The sequence below is a fragment of the Sinocyclocheilus rhinocerous genome, unplaced genomic scaffold (assembly GCF_001515625.1).
Source record: "Sinocyclocheilus rhinocerous isolate Xijiao unplaced genomic scaffold, SAMN03320098_v1.1 scaffold659, whole genome shotgun sequence".
Lineage (NCBI taxonomy): Eukaryota > Metazoa > Chordata > Actinopteri > Cypriniformes > Cyprinidae > Sinocyclocheilus > Sinocyclocheilus rhinocerous.
Window position 1 is genome coordinate 1660399 of NW_015652995.1, and position 17651 is coordinate 1678049.

At 39.9% G+C, this 17651-nt stretch overlaps 2 protein-coding genes across 3 annotated transcripts in view; one reads left to right on the plus strand and one right to left on the minus strand.

Moving 5' to 3' along the window:
* The first annotated feature begins 761 nt into the window (after positions 1 to 761).
* LOC107715226 (zinc finger protein 710-like) lies at positions 762 to 7454 on the plus strand. 2 transcript variants are annotated; one of them, XM_016521306.1, is made up of 5 exons: positions 762 to 836; positions 2820 to 4385; positions 5908 to 6099; positions 6225 to 6399; positions 6798 to 7454. In XM_016521306.1, the coding sequence occupies exons 1-5, from the start codon at positions 792 to 794 to the stop codon at positions 6959 to 6961; spliced, it is 2142 nt and encodes a 713-aa protein (XP_016376792.1). In that variant the 5' UTR covers positions 762 to 791; the 3' UTR covers positions 6962 to 7454. The 2 variants fall into 2 exon arrangements, with proteins under 2 accessions (XP_016376792.1, XP_016376793.1); XM_016521307.1 differs by having other exon boundaries at positions 2820 to 4355; positions 6798 to 7453.
* Positions 7455 to 8959: 1505 nt separating this feature from the next.
* LOC107715227 (isocitrate dehydrogenase [NADP], mitochondrial-like) overlaps positions 8960 to 17651 on the minus strand; it is a 23930-nt gene continuing 15238 nt past the window's right edge. Inside the window, exons 2-11 of the mRNA XM_016521308.1 lie at positions 14565 to 14656; positions 13610 to 13775; positions 13367 to 13527; positions 13126 to 13269; positions 11381 to 11517; positions 11022 to 11173; positions 10595 to 10707; positions 9753 to 9850; positions 9507 to 9599; positions 8960 to 9339 (exon numbers count right to left, since the gene is read on the minus strand). Coding sequence (XP_016376794.1) covers positions 9255 to 9339; positions 9507 to 9599; positions 9753 to 9850; positions 10595 to 10707; positions 11022 to 11173; positions 11381 to 11517; positions 13126 to 13269; positions 13367 to 13527; positions 13610 to 13775; positions 14565 to 14656 — 1241 coding nt within the window. The 3' untranslated portion in view covers positions 8960 to 9254. The remainder of the gene's footprint in view (positions 9340 to 9506; positions 9600 to 9752; positions 9851 to 10594; positions 10708 to 11021; positions 11174 to 11380; positions 11518 to 13125; positions 13270 to 13366; positions 13528 to 13609; positions 13776 to 14564; positions 14657 to 17651) is intronic.

Consider the following 17651-nt stretch of genomic DNA (forward strand, 5'->3'; position numbering starts at 1 on the left):
TTCTATCTCGCTCCCATTCCCCCCCCTTCCCTTCCCTTTTCTCTCTATACCTCTCTGTCTCAGTCCCCCTCCCTCTTCCTCTTATTCTCTCTCCCACCAATGTCTGTCTCACTCCCTCCCTCTCTTTCCAAACTGCTTTTCTTTCTTTTGTCACTCATTTTTTGTGTGTGCACTGGCTCTCAGACATCGCACAGGCGTCTTGAGGATTAATTATTTGAGATGCGCAAATAAATAGACCTGTAGAACTTCTCCCGGGAAACATTCATTCAGCATATCTCACTCACTGTCTGTCTGACACCGACAGACACACCTCCAGTGAGCCGGTGATTAGAGATCACTCTGTGTGTGTGTGTGTGTGTGTGTGGCTTGAAACATGTTTGCCATCATCTCTAAAGCGAAGAGAGGACGTACGTGTGTTGAGAAGTGAGCTTTTGTTAGTACGAGTGAAATATGTTTGTTGAGGGGCCACGCCGTATGTGCGTGAGAAAGAGAGATAGTGAATGCGCGAGAGAGAGCGAAAGAGAAAGAAAGAAAGGAGAAAGAGATGGGGGAGTGTGAGGAAGGGAGGGCAGAGAGACATAAAGAAAGAAAGAAAGAAAGAAAGAAAGAAAGAAAAAAAGAAAAAGAATAAAAGAAACAGGTTTGTGTGTGTATGTGTGTGAGAGAGGCAGGCACAGTCAGTTCTGATAACAGCAACAGTAGGAGGAGGAGGAGCTTGGCTCCGCCCTCTTTGCTTCTCCCAGCTATAAATTGGAGCTGGTGTTTTTTGCTCCTCTCACTTCTCTTGAAGGATGAGGTCCCTGAAACATCTCAAACATCACACCAGGAGTAATGTGGTGAGTGCTCAACCCAAACATACATGCTGCATGAAGTGGCTTGTGTTGATATATTGAATGGAACTGTTGGTTAATTGCTGTGTTAAAGTTTGCAACTTTAAACTGGGGAAATTAAATAACTTTTTTCTCTCACACAGAATACCGCAAGAGTGTAATTTGTACGTTAACCTTTTTCTCTTTTTCAGTCTAGCCTCATGTTCTCTGCCTCCAATGCAGTATGTTTCTCCTGTTTTCTATCTCTCACATTTACTCACTCTCGCACACACACACAAACACAGGTTCATTCTGTGCTGGTCTTTACACTTGCTAGCGTTAGTGTTTTTTTTTTTATCTATTTTTATATTCACTTCAGCTCTTCTCATACAGTCACGGCTGCTATCGTGCCCGACTGTCTCTTTCATTTGTCTTTCTGTCTTAACACTCCTTCTCTTTCCTATTCCCTCCCTCCTTCTTTCTCATTTCTCACCCTCATCTTTTCTCTCTCTTTCTGTCTCCTTCTTAGTTTTAGTCTTTCACTCCCCACAACCCCTCCCTCTCTCTTTATCTCTCTGTTGTACTCTCTCTCACTCAGTCAGTTTCTTTCTGTCTCTCATCCCCTGCCGCCCCTCCCTCCCCCTCTTCTTTTCCTCTCACTCTTTCTTTATCTCTCTTTATCTTTCTTTTCTCACTCCCCTCCCTCATCCAGTCTTTCATTCTATCTCTCATCCCCCAGTTCCCTTCCCTCCCCTCCCTCTCTCTTCCTTCTTTCACTTGCTTCCTCAATCACCCTTTTTCTGCACTCACTCACTTACTTGCTCTTTTTTTCTCTGTTTCCCCCTATGTCTGACTGCTTTAAAAGCAGTAATTATAAATGACATGGTTATCAGGGCATCCAGGTTCCCCTTCTCATTTCTCGCTCCCTCTCTCTCTCTCTGCCCCCACCCACTTCTCTTTTTCTTTCCCCTGTCTCTGCTTGTCTGTCTCTCTTCCTCTGTTTAACAGCTGTCAGTCTCTCCCTCCCTCTTTCCCTTGTGTATGCTTGTTTTTGCTTAAGCTTAAATCCGTATTGTGTAGCTTTCTTTTTTTCAAGAACAAATCAAGGTACCAGCTCGTTCGAGGTGATAATGTGTGTTAACGACTTTCTGAGAACACATACATTTACTTGTGTGCACATGACAGTGATATGGGCGTTCTGGTACTCTAGAACAGAGGTGTAGTAAATTGACCTGTGCTGAGAGTTCAACCAAGTTCCCCTTAATTAATCCATACATAAGTAACATAATCATCAGCCTCAAAGAACAATTTTTCTTATAGGTGCTGCATGTAACTGGATCACGTTGGCTTTAGGCAATCTGTGAAGTCCGCATATTGACTAGACTTGCTGGTACTGCTAAAACGTCACTGTCCATCCTTTTCATAGTCAGCAGTGGCGGTCCACGGATGTAGACTTCCCGCTCGGACCCAGACACTCTTTGTGCTTCGTGTTCATTTAAAGACTGTGAAGGAAGGAAGCATGGCGCTCAAACCTGTCTTATCTCTTCTATCTAAAGCAATCTCTGGTGGACACAGAGGCAATGCGTTGTCAGACTCTGTCTCTTGCTTACTGCTGTGAAAATTAGAAAAATTATATATTTATATTTTTAATGAGAATTTTCACTATTTGACCAAATAGTGAAATTTTACGATTCTAGAAAAACAACGCTGCCATGTTGTCAGAAATTGCCTGTAATTTTTTTTATTTCTAAAGCAAATCCACAAACTCTATTTAAACAGCTCTTATTTGTTGCCCTGCATCAGTCAACTTGGTTGTTTCTGGCACTCATGTAGATGTGACGCTATTGCACTGACTTCATTGCTATTGTAGTGACACTGTTGCCATGACAGCCTTAGCCAGACGTTGTTGGTACGACTGTATTGTATTGACACTTGCAATGGCAGATTTACTCTACATTGATTCTGATTTTATGAAGTATTGCTAAGACCTGTTGTTTTCTCCATTGACAGGAAGAGCAGGAAGTTCCTCTGGTTCGCTGCTATTCTAAAGTGATGGAGCATGCAGTGGATGTCGGCACTCAGACTGACCCAGTGGTGGTCCTGTCCCTGGCCCAGGCTGCTGTGCTGGGACTCATATCACAGAATGAAATCTTTGGAGCCACAATTGCCCCAAACGGTTTCTACATGGGAGAGGGACGTGAAGGCCCTGCTCCTCCTGCAGACTCCATGGAGTATGAATATGCAGATCAGCTAATTGGAGCCAATGGAGACTATCTATCCGAGCCTCACGGGGAGAACAGGAGGCCAGAAGGTCTCTACGGGGCAGAACGCAGGCGCCCAGGGCCCCGTGGGAGGATCAAGAGGCCCTTGAGTAAAGGAGAACCAGAGGAGTCCACAGAGAGGTCTCCGGACACACCGAGTCAGGTGAAAGGAGAGAGGCCTGAGTTCTCTAGCCCATGTTATCTCTCGAATCCCCAGGAAACTGACAATGAGCCAGAAGTGTTGGACCTAACACCTCAAAGAGTGCCAATGAAAGAAGAGCAGTGTAACAAAGGCTACCCTGAGCCCTCGAGGGAGCCAGCCAGCCAACAGGTTGACTCTGACACTCAGACGCAAGCCCACCAAAGCCCTGTGGGGCATGGAAAAGCTTTGGTGGAGTCCTCTGTGAAAGGACGGGGAAAAGAGGAGGAACAGGAAGAAGAGGAGGAGGAAGTGGAGGAGAGAGCACTGAACCTGAAAACCACAGAGGAGGATGTGAGCCCAGCAATGAGGCGCTACTATGAGTCCAGTGTGACAGCATATGAGGCTGCTGAGATGGGCCTACCGGGAGACTATGAGGAGGGTGGCCAGACCATGATGTGGACGGAGGGTGAGAACTCCTTGGGTAGACGGATGCAGATCGACCGGCTAGATATCAACGTGCAAATCGACGAATCATACTGTGTGGATGTGGGTGAAGGCCTGAAACGCTGGAAGTGCCGCATGTGCGAGAAGTCCTACACTTCGAAGTACAACTTGGTTACGCACATCCTTGGTCACAATGGCATCAAACCACATGAGTGTCTGCATTGTGGAAAGCTCTTCAAGCAGCCCAGCCACCTTCAGACGCATCTGCTAACGCACCAGGGGACGCGGCCACACAAGTGCACCGTCTGCAAGAAGGCCTTTACCCAGACGAGTCACCTTAAACGGCACATGTTGCAGCATAGCGACGTCAAGCCTTACAGCTGCCGCTTCTGTGGCCGAGGATTTGCCTACCCCAGTGAACTACGTACTCATGAGACCAAGCATGAGAGCGGCCACTGTCATGTCTGCACGCAGTGCGGCATGGAGTTCCCCACTCACGCCCACCTCAAGCGCCACCACGTCAGCCACCAGGGCCCGATGACTTTTCAGTGCACCGAATGTCATAAGTCCTTCGCCTACCGTAGCCAGCTCCAGAACCATCTGATGAAGCACCAGAATGTGCGTCCCTATGTCTGCTCGGAGTGCGGCATGGAGTTCGTGCAGATCCACCACCTGAAGCAGCACATGCTTACACACAAGGTACTGACACAGCAGGCCCTCGAACACAAGGTACTTAAACCTCAGTTTTCGTAATCTTCCCGCAACCATCCTATTAGAAATGACTCCCCAGTGACTTTCAGATCCAGATCCCACCTACATTTCCCACCAGTACATGTTTCCATAAAACTATAGGTTAATGTATCATCTTCAGTTGTGTCTCGGGTATTGCCACAACAAGTTTCTGTGTAAATGGAGCTGTCTCTGTCAGTCCCTTCCAGCCATCGAATCCGCCTCCTACCCTGCCATTAACTCATCCCGTTTCCATGTCCCTTGCACTAGTACGGAGCTGTTTTGTTTTGTGTGTGCTTTGTGCAGTGAAGTGTGTCTCACAAGCTGATACTTCCTCCTTTCATTTCTCACTGTCCATGAGTATGATTCATCTTGTCATGACTGCAGTGTCAGTAAACAGAATGTGTCACAGGTCAGCAGGGTTATAAACAAAAAACACATGGGCAGTTAGTCATATCTTCAGCATTTATATCAACAGTTGTCTAGTTTGAACACTGTTGTTAGATTTATTGCTATTAGAGATAAAGATTGTCACTCCTACATGAGAACACTGGATGTTTCCCGTACACTATATGGCCAAAAGTTAGTGGACACCTGAACATTGCTTCAGTATGTGCTTTATAAATGCCAGTAATAGGGAGTTGGTCATTCCTAGCTCTGCTGGAAAGGCTTTCTACAAGATGTGGGAATGCATACAGGGATTTGATCCAATTCAGACACAAACAGATCAGGCATTGATCTTGAGGTGATGTGGCCTGGTCAAAGTTGCCGTTCTAATTTGTCTCAACAGAGTTTATTGGGGTTAAAGTCTGTGTTTTGTGCAGGCCAGTCAAGTTCTTCCACATCAGACTCAGTACCGTGTATTTATTGACCTGTGCAAGAACAATAGCCCCCCCCCTCAAACTATTACCCCAAAGTTGGAAGCACATAATTCTCTAGAATTGTCCTCACTGAAATTAAGGTGCCAAACACAAGGGGTAGCCCACACACTTATGGCCATGTAGTGTAGATTCATTGTAGTTGTTCTTAGCGCATTCTTAAATGGAAAGAGTGTTTCTGTGTGTGTTAGGACGGCAGTATTCCCTTGATACACTGGAAGTGTTCATTGAATAGTCAAATTGTTAAGACGAGAGAATGTTTAACCCTCTTCATTTGTTAATGTTTTAGCTTGGTGGAGCATCAGAACTCGCACTGCACTGCATACACAAATCTATTTACCCTGCAGCATTGCGATAACAACAGTGAATAAAGTATGTGTGTGTGTGTGTGTGTGAATTTGTTGCTCAGTATTATAGATTCTAGTGAGCAAGCAAGACAGGCACCCTACTGATGGATTCAGCTGCGCTTATGACAACTAACCACTTTTTCCTCATTCGGTTGATGCCAGTGATAAATCATTTCCCCCACCCCGCTCTCAAAAACGAATAAAAAAAAGTCTACCGCTAATTACAAAAGTTACTTTTAAAGTGATGGTCGCAATGGAATCATCTCTAAATATATTGTTGTTGTCTTTCTCTCTCAGGGTATGAAGGAATACAAATGTGATGTTTGTTCTCGCGAGTTCACTCTATCTGCCAACCTGAAGCGACATATGCTGATTCACACCAGTGTGCGCCCTTTCCAGTGCCACGTCTGCTTCAAGACCTTTGTTCAGAAGCAGACGCTTAAAACACACATGATTGTCCACTTGCCTGTGAAACCTTTTAAGTGCAAGGTGGGTACAAAGAAATCTTCCATGCTAACATAACCCTGCTGGAGTCCTCCAGACAGTCTGTATTTTTCTGCCTGTTATAGCTGTGCATTATAGACCTCTAATAGTTCCCGAATTGGTTTCTGTAGGTGTGCGGGAAGTCCTTCAACAGAATGTATAACCTGCTGGGTCACATGCACCTTCATGCCGGTAGCAAACCCTTCAAGTGTCCTTACTGCACCAGCAAGTTCAATTTGAAGGGCAACTTGAGTCGACACATGAAGGTGAAACATGGAATCCTGGACACCTCAACCGAAGGACAAGGTAACAATATGCAAATTTGACCTCAGTTTATACTTACTTGTGACTCTTGCTGTTCTCAATGTTATAGAAAATTAGAAATGACAAGACCGGTATAGCCTAGAGGTTTATAGAACTGTTTGACTCTGCCTCTCTGTGGCCTTATAGGGCGGAAGTAAATTCTGATGCTAGAACAAGTGTGTCCTGCAAGTGTAAAGAAAAATACCAAGACTTGTGATTATACATTTGACTGATTCAAAGGTTTTTGTCAATGATTTCATTTCACAAAATCATAAAGTATCATTATAAAGTATAACCCTCTGAATTCACGTTGTGTATATATGAATATATACCAAAAAGTGTTAAAGCTAATTGTGCTATTAGCCAGGCTTATATTTGTGTGTCTCCATTTCCTTCCTCAGATGCCCTGCCTCATGCGGAGGGTCAGGAAGATTACGAGGAAGAGAGCTTTGATTACAGTGAGAGGGAGAATCTAGCCAGCAACAACGCACAAGATTTGGCGAAACTCGCCAAAATTAGCTACTACAACTACACTAAGGTTGCTGCTCGCTACAACACAACTTAAGCAGCTGACTGAGACACAAAAATGTGGTTTAAGAGGAAAAATGACTGTCACGGTCATTTCTGTAGTACTCTTGGCTCTGACATGAGCCACTGAGGAAATAGCCATCATGAAGTGGATGTGCACTGGATGCCATTTTGACTCTGTGAAACAAAAGTGATAGCAGACTGAAACTTAATTTTAACAATGTCATTTCACATTAGAAACCATCCTGAACAATAAAGGACTGTGTGTGTAGATGCTTTTGCCCATCACAGTGCAGTTCTTGAGAAGGATATCATTTATAAGTCACTTTCAATGGTGCAGTGAAACAATATGCACAGATGTAAGAAGTCACTTAATCTATACAGACAATCCACAGCTCTTTAAAACCGAGACAAACAAGACCTAAGGCATGGGATAGTTCACCCCAAAAATGAATATTTTGTCATCATTTACTAACCTTCATGATGATAACCAAACTGTTGCTGGTAACCACTAACCAATGGCATCCATAGTATTTTTTTTTTCCATACTATGGAAGTCGTCTTCAAAATATCTTTTGTTCAACAGAAGAAAGAAATTCATACAGGAACATGAGTGTGAGTAAATGTTGACAAAATGTTAATTTTTGGGTGAACTATCTCTTCAATCTTGTTGGTGGTTTTACTGTCCAGCAAGTTAGAAACCACTTTATAGGACTTAACCAAAGCTGACAAAGTGCAAATAGTTCTCATTACATGCTAACTTTCCCAGCATTTAGTTTATAAGCATACTGTGACTTTTTGTAAAGATTCTTTTTCAGCAGTTTGTGGTTTTTGATGGGCATTTGCAGTTTGTTGCTTACAGTGGATTGATTGAGCTTGTGGGATGGGTTTTCAGTGCCTGTTTTTTTTTTTTTTTTTATAATAATGGGCCAGACCATGGCATTTGATCACTGTATGGCCTTCTGGATATTTTTGTTTGTTTTTACATTATTGCAAATAGTATTTATTGCTCAGTGTGCTTGGCATTCATAAGTGTAAATACATTGCCAGTATTCCAGATGGACGGACTTTATTTCAAGTTAAAAATTATAGAAGCTAAGCCATGGGTTTAGTTCAATTTGAGTATAATTGCATTATTTACCCAAGTGCATTGTTTGGTCCATCTTCTCTAAAATACAAGAATCTTGTCTAAATTATGTATTTTTTCCATCTTTAGTTTGATGAATGTAATACAAACTAAGATTTGTCCCTTTAAAGCATTCAATATTTTACAGAGCCATGCGTCAGCCAAAAAAAAAAATAAGTTAAATATTTCATCTTCATAAATCTCTGAAATGTCTTATTAGTTTGCAGTCTATTCTTCTGTGTTGTGTGTACTTCGTACTAGCTAACTATGTGGGCTAAATTAATTTCATTTTTAAAATGTGGTAATCTTCTAGCATCAGTTTTTTGGTGTGGCTTAAATGACCTTATTTCAAACCTCATCCAATTTAACATCCATTTTAATCTCCTTGGACATAAAACCTTGTAACGTGCACTGCATCTTCCACAAAGTCACCAATACTGGTTGAATTCTGACGAGGATGCCCTAAAAACACTGGACAAAAATATTAACTGCCCTTGTGTGTGCAAGAGAGTGTCTCATCCATCATTCCTGCGCAGAGCTCAGGAGTGATGAATGACAGTCTGCCGACATGTGACAGGGCTTGAGACCCAGCAGAGAATGATTGGGGAAATTCACCATGTATTCTCCATCTAGCTAGGCAACTCATAATGTTAATGTGTAACACAGGATTTGGTGCATTTTTATTGTTTTAAATGGTTGTGTCCTTGCATTTTGGGCAGTTAGCTCTAAGCTAGGCAGGAATTTTAGTTTTGTATAAGCTTTCAATTCTTTTGTTGCACACTGATGTGAATATGATGTTGATAAATGTTAAACGTTGTGCTATGGACATTATAAATTAATACATTTATTTACCTTTAAACATGTGGAGTGTGAGTGTGTATATTGTGATGAATCACACAAGAGCAGGGATCCAGGTGGCAGAGATTTATTAGAGGGTTTCCCACGTGGCCCTTGAACTTTCTTTCTCTCCTGTGGTTTTATACAGTATCTGACATACAGTACTTCATCTTACAAAAATAGACCCCTGGAGGTACAGGAAGAGATGGGATCACCCATCAGCAGGATCAGCTAACAGAACAGCTAGGAACATCACTATGTTTTTAATACTCCTCCCTTCATACGTTACGTTGTATTCATGACCTTTAAGTTAAAAATGAGGTACAAAAAGACAGACACTCTCCACGGTGTCCGGGCCCGTTGTCCTTCATTTGCCCAGAGCCTTGTCCAGGTTCGTCTTGATGGCATCCAGGAAGTCTGTGGTGTTGACGTAATGCTCGTTCAGCTTACAGCTGTGGTCACACAAAGACAAATGTTAATGACATCAGAGACATTAGCAAGAGAAAAATGTAACAATTGATGTCAGCAGTTTTATCTTTAGGGCTAGTCCTTTAATGGAGGTCAAAGACATTACACTTGGTTCATTTTTTTATATGCTCTGAATAATTTGCTGACTTACTTGGCGAGACCGTGAATGCAGCCAGCCAGATCCTTGGTCATCACGCCGCTCTCCACAGTCTCCACGCACACCCGTTCTAGAGTCTGAGAGAACCTACAGAGCAATGGACAATGATTAACAGTTACACTTACGTTTAAACATTACCAATATGACAGGAATGCAGCTACATTAAAAATAAAACTCCCCTTACACCCTCTCTATCCTAATCATACAGTACAGATGACTGGCAGTAATAAATGAGCTTACTTGATCAGGTCTGGGTTTCCATCAAGTTTGCCACGGTGTTCCAGTCCCCTGGTCCAAGCAAAGATACTGGCAATGGGGTTTGTGCTAGTTGGCCTTCCCTGTGTAATAAAGTTAAACGTTCAGGCCCCACATTGCAGACATTTCATATGCAATTGCACATGAAAAACTGGTATTTGCACTCAATTACAGAATACATACGTATAAAAAAGCAGGGTATATTAGATATTAACACTTTTAATACATTTTATTAATTACAAAATATTATAATTACAGTACATTATACAATAATATTAATTACAATAAACATTATGCAATGGATGCATTTACTTGATCACAAAAACATTAAAAACAGAAATATTTTGAAATAATTATTACATCTGAAAAAAAAAAAAATAATAATATTTTAATATTGAAAGCTGAATTTTCAGCAGCCATTACTCCAGTCCTGGGTGTGATAAAACATTAAAAAAAATAGTATTTAAATATAATTAATAAAGTAGTAATTCTGAAATACAGCAACAATAACAAGTGCTTCTTGAACATTTAAAAATAAATTGACAAGTTAAATGTTCAATGTTCAATTGCTGATGTTCAAGGCTGTAATTTTTTCTTATCACCACAAGATGGCATAAGGCAACTAAAAATCCAGTTGTGGAACATCCTGGTTGCTTTATTTATTTTTCAATTTAATGTTTTTTTTTTTTACCATTTCTTTTTTGTTGTTGTTTGTTGTGTTAAATTTTGAAACAAACTATTTTCAGTTTTCTGTATCAAATCTAAGTTGGCATGCAGGGTATGATACATAGCTAAATAAATAAATAAAATAACTGAAATAAACAAACCTTCTGGTGCTCACGATAATGCCTGGTTACTGTGCCATGAGCGGCCTCGGCCTCAATGGTCTTTCCATCAGGACACACCAGCACAGAGGCCATCAGCCCCAGAGAACCGAAACCTGCAGACAATATTCAACATCCTTTAATCAGGTATTAAATTATTTCAAATATCCTCTTTTATGCTTTACGAACACTTTAAAAATCAGTAGCATGATTTTCCACTTTTCTGTCTTTAGAGTTTACATAATCATATTTGTTTAGACCATAAATAGTCTAGAGCATGATAATGACTTAAAAATCTATGACTTGAAGTGCTAAAACCAAAAACTACTATAAAATAGTTCAGGTTGTAACTAGATGAACATGGGTGCAATATGATAAAACAATATAGTAAGGCTGACATTTTTTCAATAGATATTTTTCTGTTATTTACCCTGAGCAAGGATGTCAGACTGTACATCTCCATCGTAGTTCTTGCAGGCCCACACAAAGGCGCCTGATGACTTCAGCACCTGAGCCACCATGTCATCGATGAGCCTGTGCTCATACCAGATCTTCACCTTGTCAAACTCTGACTTGTAGTTTCTACCATTGAATACAAAAAAGACGGTTCAGTATTTTGCATTGAAATTGCTTTAGAAGAAAAGTATAGTTTCACATGTCACTGCTGTGACAGCATCTCAAAGCACTAATCTCATAATTACACAGCAACACACGCTCATAGAAAACACACGGTCGAAGTGCGTAAATAAATAGCGTGTCAAAGACACCGCTAAATCGAATTCTTCTCACTTCTCAAAGATATCCTGGAAAATGTCCTTGAATCTGCCATCGTAAGCCTTCAGGATGGTGTTCTTAGTGCTCATGTAGAGAGGCCATTTCTTCTGAATGGCGTACTGGAAGCAGCTGTGAGCGAAGCCAGTGATGGACTGTTAGAAAGAAACCAAAGACAGAATGTCACACAAGCAGGAAAAATAGATGTTCCACTTTCACAATGGGGAATTCAACTAGGTTTCGGAAACGCTGGCTGTGTAGTTCCGAAGGGTGAGCAAATATCACTCACTTCAAATGTGAAGTGGAAATGGTGTAAAAAATGAATTTCAGCACTATCAATTTGCAGCCTACAATGAACAGAGACTTCATTCAGTCAATCTCTTTTGAAGGGAAAAAAAGCCCAATAGCAGCACCACCTCTGGAGCAGCCTGAAGGCAGACACATCATCTGTTGTAAAGCCAAACAGACCATTCCCCTGACTACAAACCAAGACTTCAGGACATCAGGGTTCACTGCAGGTACATGAGCTGAGGGAGGTCATCTATTATCTAGACTTCATCCATCCGGAGGTGTAAGTGCAGAACATAACAGAATTTGAGTCAAAAGGCCTTAATTATACAAACTTAGAATACACGAGACAGTCTAAAAATGTCTCTAATTTAAGGTGTTATTTTTACACCTTCAAGACAGATCACCAGAGTACAAGCTCATTAACAGAAAAAAAAGAATTTTTCAAATTCATATTATCCATTTGCCAATTCTTTATTTCAGTGAAAATTATGAAGGTCCCAATAGGTATGCTGTTTTGAGTTTGAGTTCATTTCAATGCTGTGAACATTTTAACACTGCTGGATGCTGTAATTCAGGAAGTGCAAAAGTCAGAGGTCCCACAACTTTTAACCAATGAATTTCTGTCTTTACAAGTCTCTTGTGATTACTTTTAAACTACTTTTAAATCAACTTACTTTGAATTCACAAAAAAATCATTTCTAACCGATCAAGTAGTTAAAAAAATAACTTCATTCTTGTGTAAATTATTTCATACACACTACCGTTCAAAAGTTTTAGGTTGATAAGTTTATTACTTATGAAAAAAAGTCTCTTATGCTCACAAAGACTGCACTTATTTGATAAAGTAATATCGTGTAACAATTTTAAATGGTTCAATTTCAAAGTAAAATAACTGTGTTCTATTGTAATATACTTTAAAAAGTAATTTATTCCTATTAAAACAAGCTACATTTTCAGAAGCCTTTACTCCAGTCTTCAGTGTCACATGATCCTTCTGAAATTCTAGCATGCTGATTTTGAAACATTTCTTACTATTATCAATGTTGAAAACAGTTGTGCTGCTTAATACTTTTGTGGAAAACCAAAATGTGTTATTTTTTCAGGATTTTTTGATGAATAGAAATTTCAAAGAACAGCATTTATTTGAAATAGAACATTATACATGTCCTCACTGTTACTTCTGATCAATTTAATTCTTCCATGCTGAATCAAATTATTATGTAAAAAAAAAAAATTACTGACCCCAATATTTTGAAGTGTTGTGGATATATTTGTTATTTAACTTTAGATTTATGCTTTTATTACTTGAATAGGAAAGTATAATTTTAAAATGTCATATTTCCAGTTTTTTATTAACTGTGGGTACTAATTATAAGAAAATATTGCATGAAAAGATTTTCACAGATTACTTATGATATCTTGATGCTCCTTCAGTGTTAAAAAAAATGCATTTTATGCATATGTGCACTGACCTCGTCAGTGTTGTACATTCCCATTCCACAGCCACCACCAGGGAAATCGAACACCTCCCACTCTTTGGCTTTGCTTCCATCAGCTGGAGAGAAGACCAATTTGAATTTGCCTGGTTGGCTCACAACAAAGTCTGTTGCTTTGTACTGAAAAGCAACAAGAGGATTGCAATTCAGCAGGAATAAAAACACATTAGGGGGGAAGAAAACTTAAAAACCACCCAGATTATCCAAGAAAGCAGACCTGGTCACCGTGGGCATGTCTGCCAATGGTGATGGGCTGTGTCCAGCCAGGAACAAGTCTGGGAATGTTCTTGCAAATGATTGGCTCACGGAAGACAGTGCCACCCAGAATGTTCCTGATTGTTCCGTTAGGGCTCTTCCACATTTTTTTCAGCTTGAACTCTGTCAAGTGTAAATGATGACAAGGATTTACATAATGCACTTAAGGATTATATATATAAAGTGTTTCTGAGGTGTGCCGTACCTTCGACCCTATCTTCGTCAGGAGTAATGGTGGCGCATTTCACAGCAACGTTGTATTTCTGGGTAGCTAATGCAGAGTCGATTGTGACTTGGTCATCAGTCTGGTCACGGTAAGGAAGACCCAGGTCAAAGTACTTCAGCTCCACATCCACATTGGTTAGAATGAGCTGCACACAACAATTTTGTGTAAACAGAGTCATTCTCAAAAAACACAGATTAAATACAGTAAAGCAAGTCATTTGGTGATTTTATTTTATCCTAAAAGGGTGATGTAATTTTTCAAAAATACTTGCTCCTATCCCATCTTAATATTCAGTTTGATGATGCGCAAATTTCACACTCCCACAATAAATGACGCCACGTGTGATCCTTTCAAGTCTGATTGAGCCTAAACACCATAGTTATAATAATCTCAGGATTTATGGCATTGTTTTCCTGGCTATAAATAATGAGCCCATTCTGATTCTCCACAGAATTGGCAGAATAATTTCAGCTTGTGAAACGTCACCACCACCATCTGCCGTCTCTCTCAGGAAGGCAGTCGGCCAGTCAGTGAGAATGACCTCAACACTGGCCCCGGCCCTGCCCCTGCGTGATGCAGCCGTAATCTCCCGGTCTGCACGTGTAAACACTCTCCCAGTAAGCCTATCACACTGTCTTTTTAAAAAGGAGATCTGCGTAACACGCCAATCACTCCTCCAACTCTCTCCTCATCGGTTTAATTCTCCCAAGAGACGCTGTAACATTCCCTTTCCAATTTCCATCTCCTTTTGTCTTTCTACTCTTGTCTAACCCAATTTTTGTTCTGTCTGTGCCTGTCTAGGCTTCTCTCTCTTCTGTTTCTCTCTTTCCTTTACCCTCTACATCTTTCCCTCTCGCATTCTGTTTTTGTCTGTAGACTAGACAGACACTGCTTCCCTCCCCCTCATTCTCTCACAAGCTTGGCGTTTAAGCACCTTTTCTTTGATGAACTCCCAGATGATCCTGGTCATCTCATCTCCGTCCATCTCCACCACCGGCTTCGCCACCTTGATACGTTTATCGGCATCTGTCAAATGAAACAAAAACATCTTTCCATGACCCTGTTTTTCTTTCTTTAAGGGACTGTTTCTTCCCACTCATGAGACAACCGGAAATTAGTGGTTCCTCAAAGAGGAGGATAATAAAGACATATAAAGCCCCATTTACACCACCAGCGACTACGGAGTGCTTGCTAGTAAGCGTTCCACGTTCTGGTTGCCCAAGAAACAGTCATGAATGTCACCACCACTAAAATGTCATTTTATGCTGACACTGACAACTTTTATGCTGCTAAATATCAGTATTATGGAGGGAAGAGATTGTGTATAAACTACACCCATGTATAATGCATCATATCACAGATATATAAAAATCAACACCTGCTCTATACCACTGCAGCCATCTATCTGTGCCGAATGTACAAATGCTATCTGGGTCTACACACTCTTAAATTGTCTTTCATTAAAAAAATAAATAAATAAATTAAAAAAAAAGGATATGTGTTGCATGCATCATCTTAACATCGTCTCTGTGCATGATCATAGGTATACATAAAACAGTGAAATTACAGTGTATGCAACACTGCTCTCTATAATCTAAACCAATTCTTAAGATTATCATCATACACTACCATTCAAAGGTTTGATGTCAGTAAGATTTTGAACACTTATTCAGCAAGGTTGCATTAGATAGATCAAAAGTGACAGGAAAGTTTTTCATTGACACACATTTTCTATTTTAAATAAATGCTGTTCTTTTGAACTTTCTATTCATCATAGAATTCTGAAAAATGTAAGACCATTTCCACAAAATAGTAAGCATCACAACTGTTTTTAACAGTGACAATAATAAAAAAAAAAGAAATAAAAAAAACCCCCAGCATTTTAGAATGATTTCTAAAGGATCATGTGACACTGAAGACTGGCGTAATGGCTGCTAAAAATTAATCTTTGCCATCACAGGAATACATTACTTTTTATAATATATTAAAATAGTAAAGCTATTTTAAATTTGAAAAATATTTCACAACATTACGGTTTAACTGTTTGTTGTTGTTGTTTTGTTTTTTTGTGTATCAAATAAATACAGACTTAGTGAGCATAAGAGACCTCTCAAAAAAAAAATTTTTTTTTAAAAACTACCAACCACAAACTTTTGAACAGTAGCGTAAAAAAAACATGCAATCTGCTGTTGACCTTCTTATGAACTATATAATTTCTTGATATGTATATTTACAACATAGTTTGCACTGTGGTTTTCTTACTTCTTGTTAGGGCTTGACAGTACAACTGTATACACCATCTCAACTCTAGTGTCACAAAAAAGGTGAGGAAAAAAAGGCATTAGCACATGGTTATTTCACATACTGTATGTAGTGCCCTTTAAAACTTCAAAAACACCCTAGGCAAAGTTTTGGACAATATGATAATAAGCTTTTATCATTTCTTGGCATAAATCCATTGAAGTAACTTGCAATTATCATTGAAGAACTGCAATTCATAATAATGGCAATCTAAACATTTGACAGCAAGACATTGCCGCCTTTGGCAGCTGTAATGCCTGATTACTGGATTAAACTGGCCCAGGTTGCATTATTAAAGATTATTGTGTTAGCACACTTTTAAAGCTTTACTGGCTGATTGCCAATTAAGGTTAATAGATAACAGACAAATTAGAACACAGTTTAGAGATGCTTTATAAATAGTTCTAGTATTTTTCTATGTCCTGAATTCATTAGTTTTTGTTTTATTATAGGTTGTGTTGTCCATTATCAATGCAAAGTCATCACAAAATGATAAGGATTTATGCAGTTATTGTCCAAAACCCCACTTTACCTAAGGAGTTTCCAAACCATGAGAATGATACAGATAAATTACTTATACCACCCACTCCTGCTTGCTGCTAAAAGGACCTATTTGCAGCAATTTCATGTATTAAATGTCTTCTTTAGTGTTTCAAACACTTTTTTTTTATGCCACTGCTTTCCACTAAAGCAAGCAAGCAAGTAGAGGTCATCTCACTCTCCCCTTCTCTCAGTGGGGACAAAGCAGAGGAAGGAGGGGGAGGCATGGAGGGAATAAAGTGACTTTGTTACACTTGCCAAGTTCCTGCTCCTGCTAGAGAGCCACTCCATCTAAAAAGTCAGCAAAGCTGTCAAAAACAGTAAAAGAGTTCATAAAAGTTTTATTATAGGTTGTGTTGTCCATTATCAATGCAAAGTCATCACAAAATGATAAGGATTTATGCAGTTATTGTCCAAAACCCCACTTTACCTAAGGAGTTTCCAAACCATGAGAATGATACAGATAAATTACTTATACCACCCACTCCTGCTTGCTGCTAAAAGGACCTATTTGCAGCAATTTCATGTATTAAATGTCTTCTTTAGGGTTTCAAACACTTTTTTTTTATGCCACTGCTTTCCACTAAAGCAAGCAAGCAAGTAGAGGTCATCTCACTCTCCCCTTCTCTCAGTGGGGACAAAGCAGAGGAAGGAGGGGGAGGCATGGAGGGAATAAAGTGACTTTGTTACACTTGCCAAGTTCCTGCTCCTGCTAGAGAGCCACTCCATCTAAAAAGTCAGCAAAGCTGTCAAAAACAGTAAAAGAGTTCATAAAAGACAAGATGCTGTCAATAAAGCTTGGCATAATCACCTTTATAAGCACTGAGGGTAACACATTTACCATACACCACTGATGTAACACTTTATAAACTACATCTTCAATCTATTTCAGCAGCCACAGGTCACGTACATCAAGTCAAAGTTCAGACCCTGTGAACATTTCAATCAAGTTGAATCGCAGCATGACATATAAAGACATGTTTTATGCAACACATACTAATGCAAGAGCCTTATATAAAAGATAAATTAGAGTATTTCAGCAAATCCAAGATATCACCAACACTAAGCTAAAGAAGGGGCAGAAAAAAACATCTTTCAGATAGAGTTACTGCTTAGCACAGCTGTGTCAACCAAAGTGCATTATGGGTAAGGCCTTTCACTTGAAACCTGACTGGGTTCA

Bases quoted from the DNA above. Each gene is read 5' to 3' on its own strand.
- LOC107715226 (XM_016521306.1), top strand. From the start codon at position 792: ATGAGGTCCCTGAAACATCTCAAACATCACACCAGGAGTAATGTG. The intron at 4,386-5,907 runs GTACTTAAACCT...TTTCTCTCTCAG, and splicing joins AGCAGGCCCTCGAACACAAG to GGTATGAAGGAATACAAATG. The intron at 6,100-6,224 runs GTGGGTACAAAG...TGGTTTCTGTAG, and splicing joins TGAAACCTTTTAAGTGCAAG to GTGTGCGGGAAGTCCTTCAA.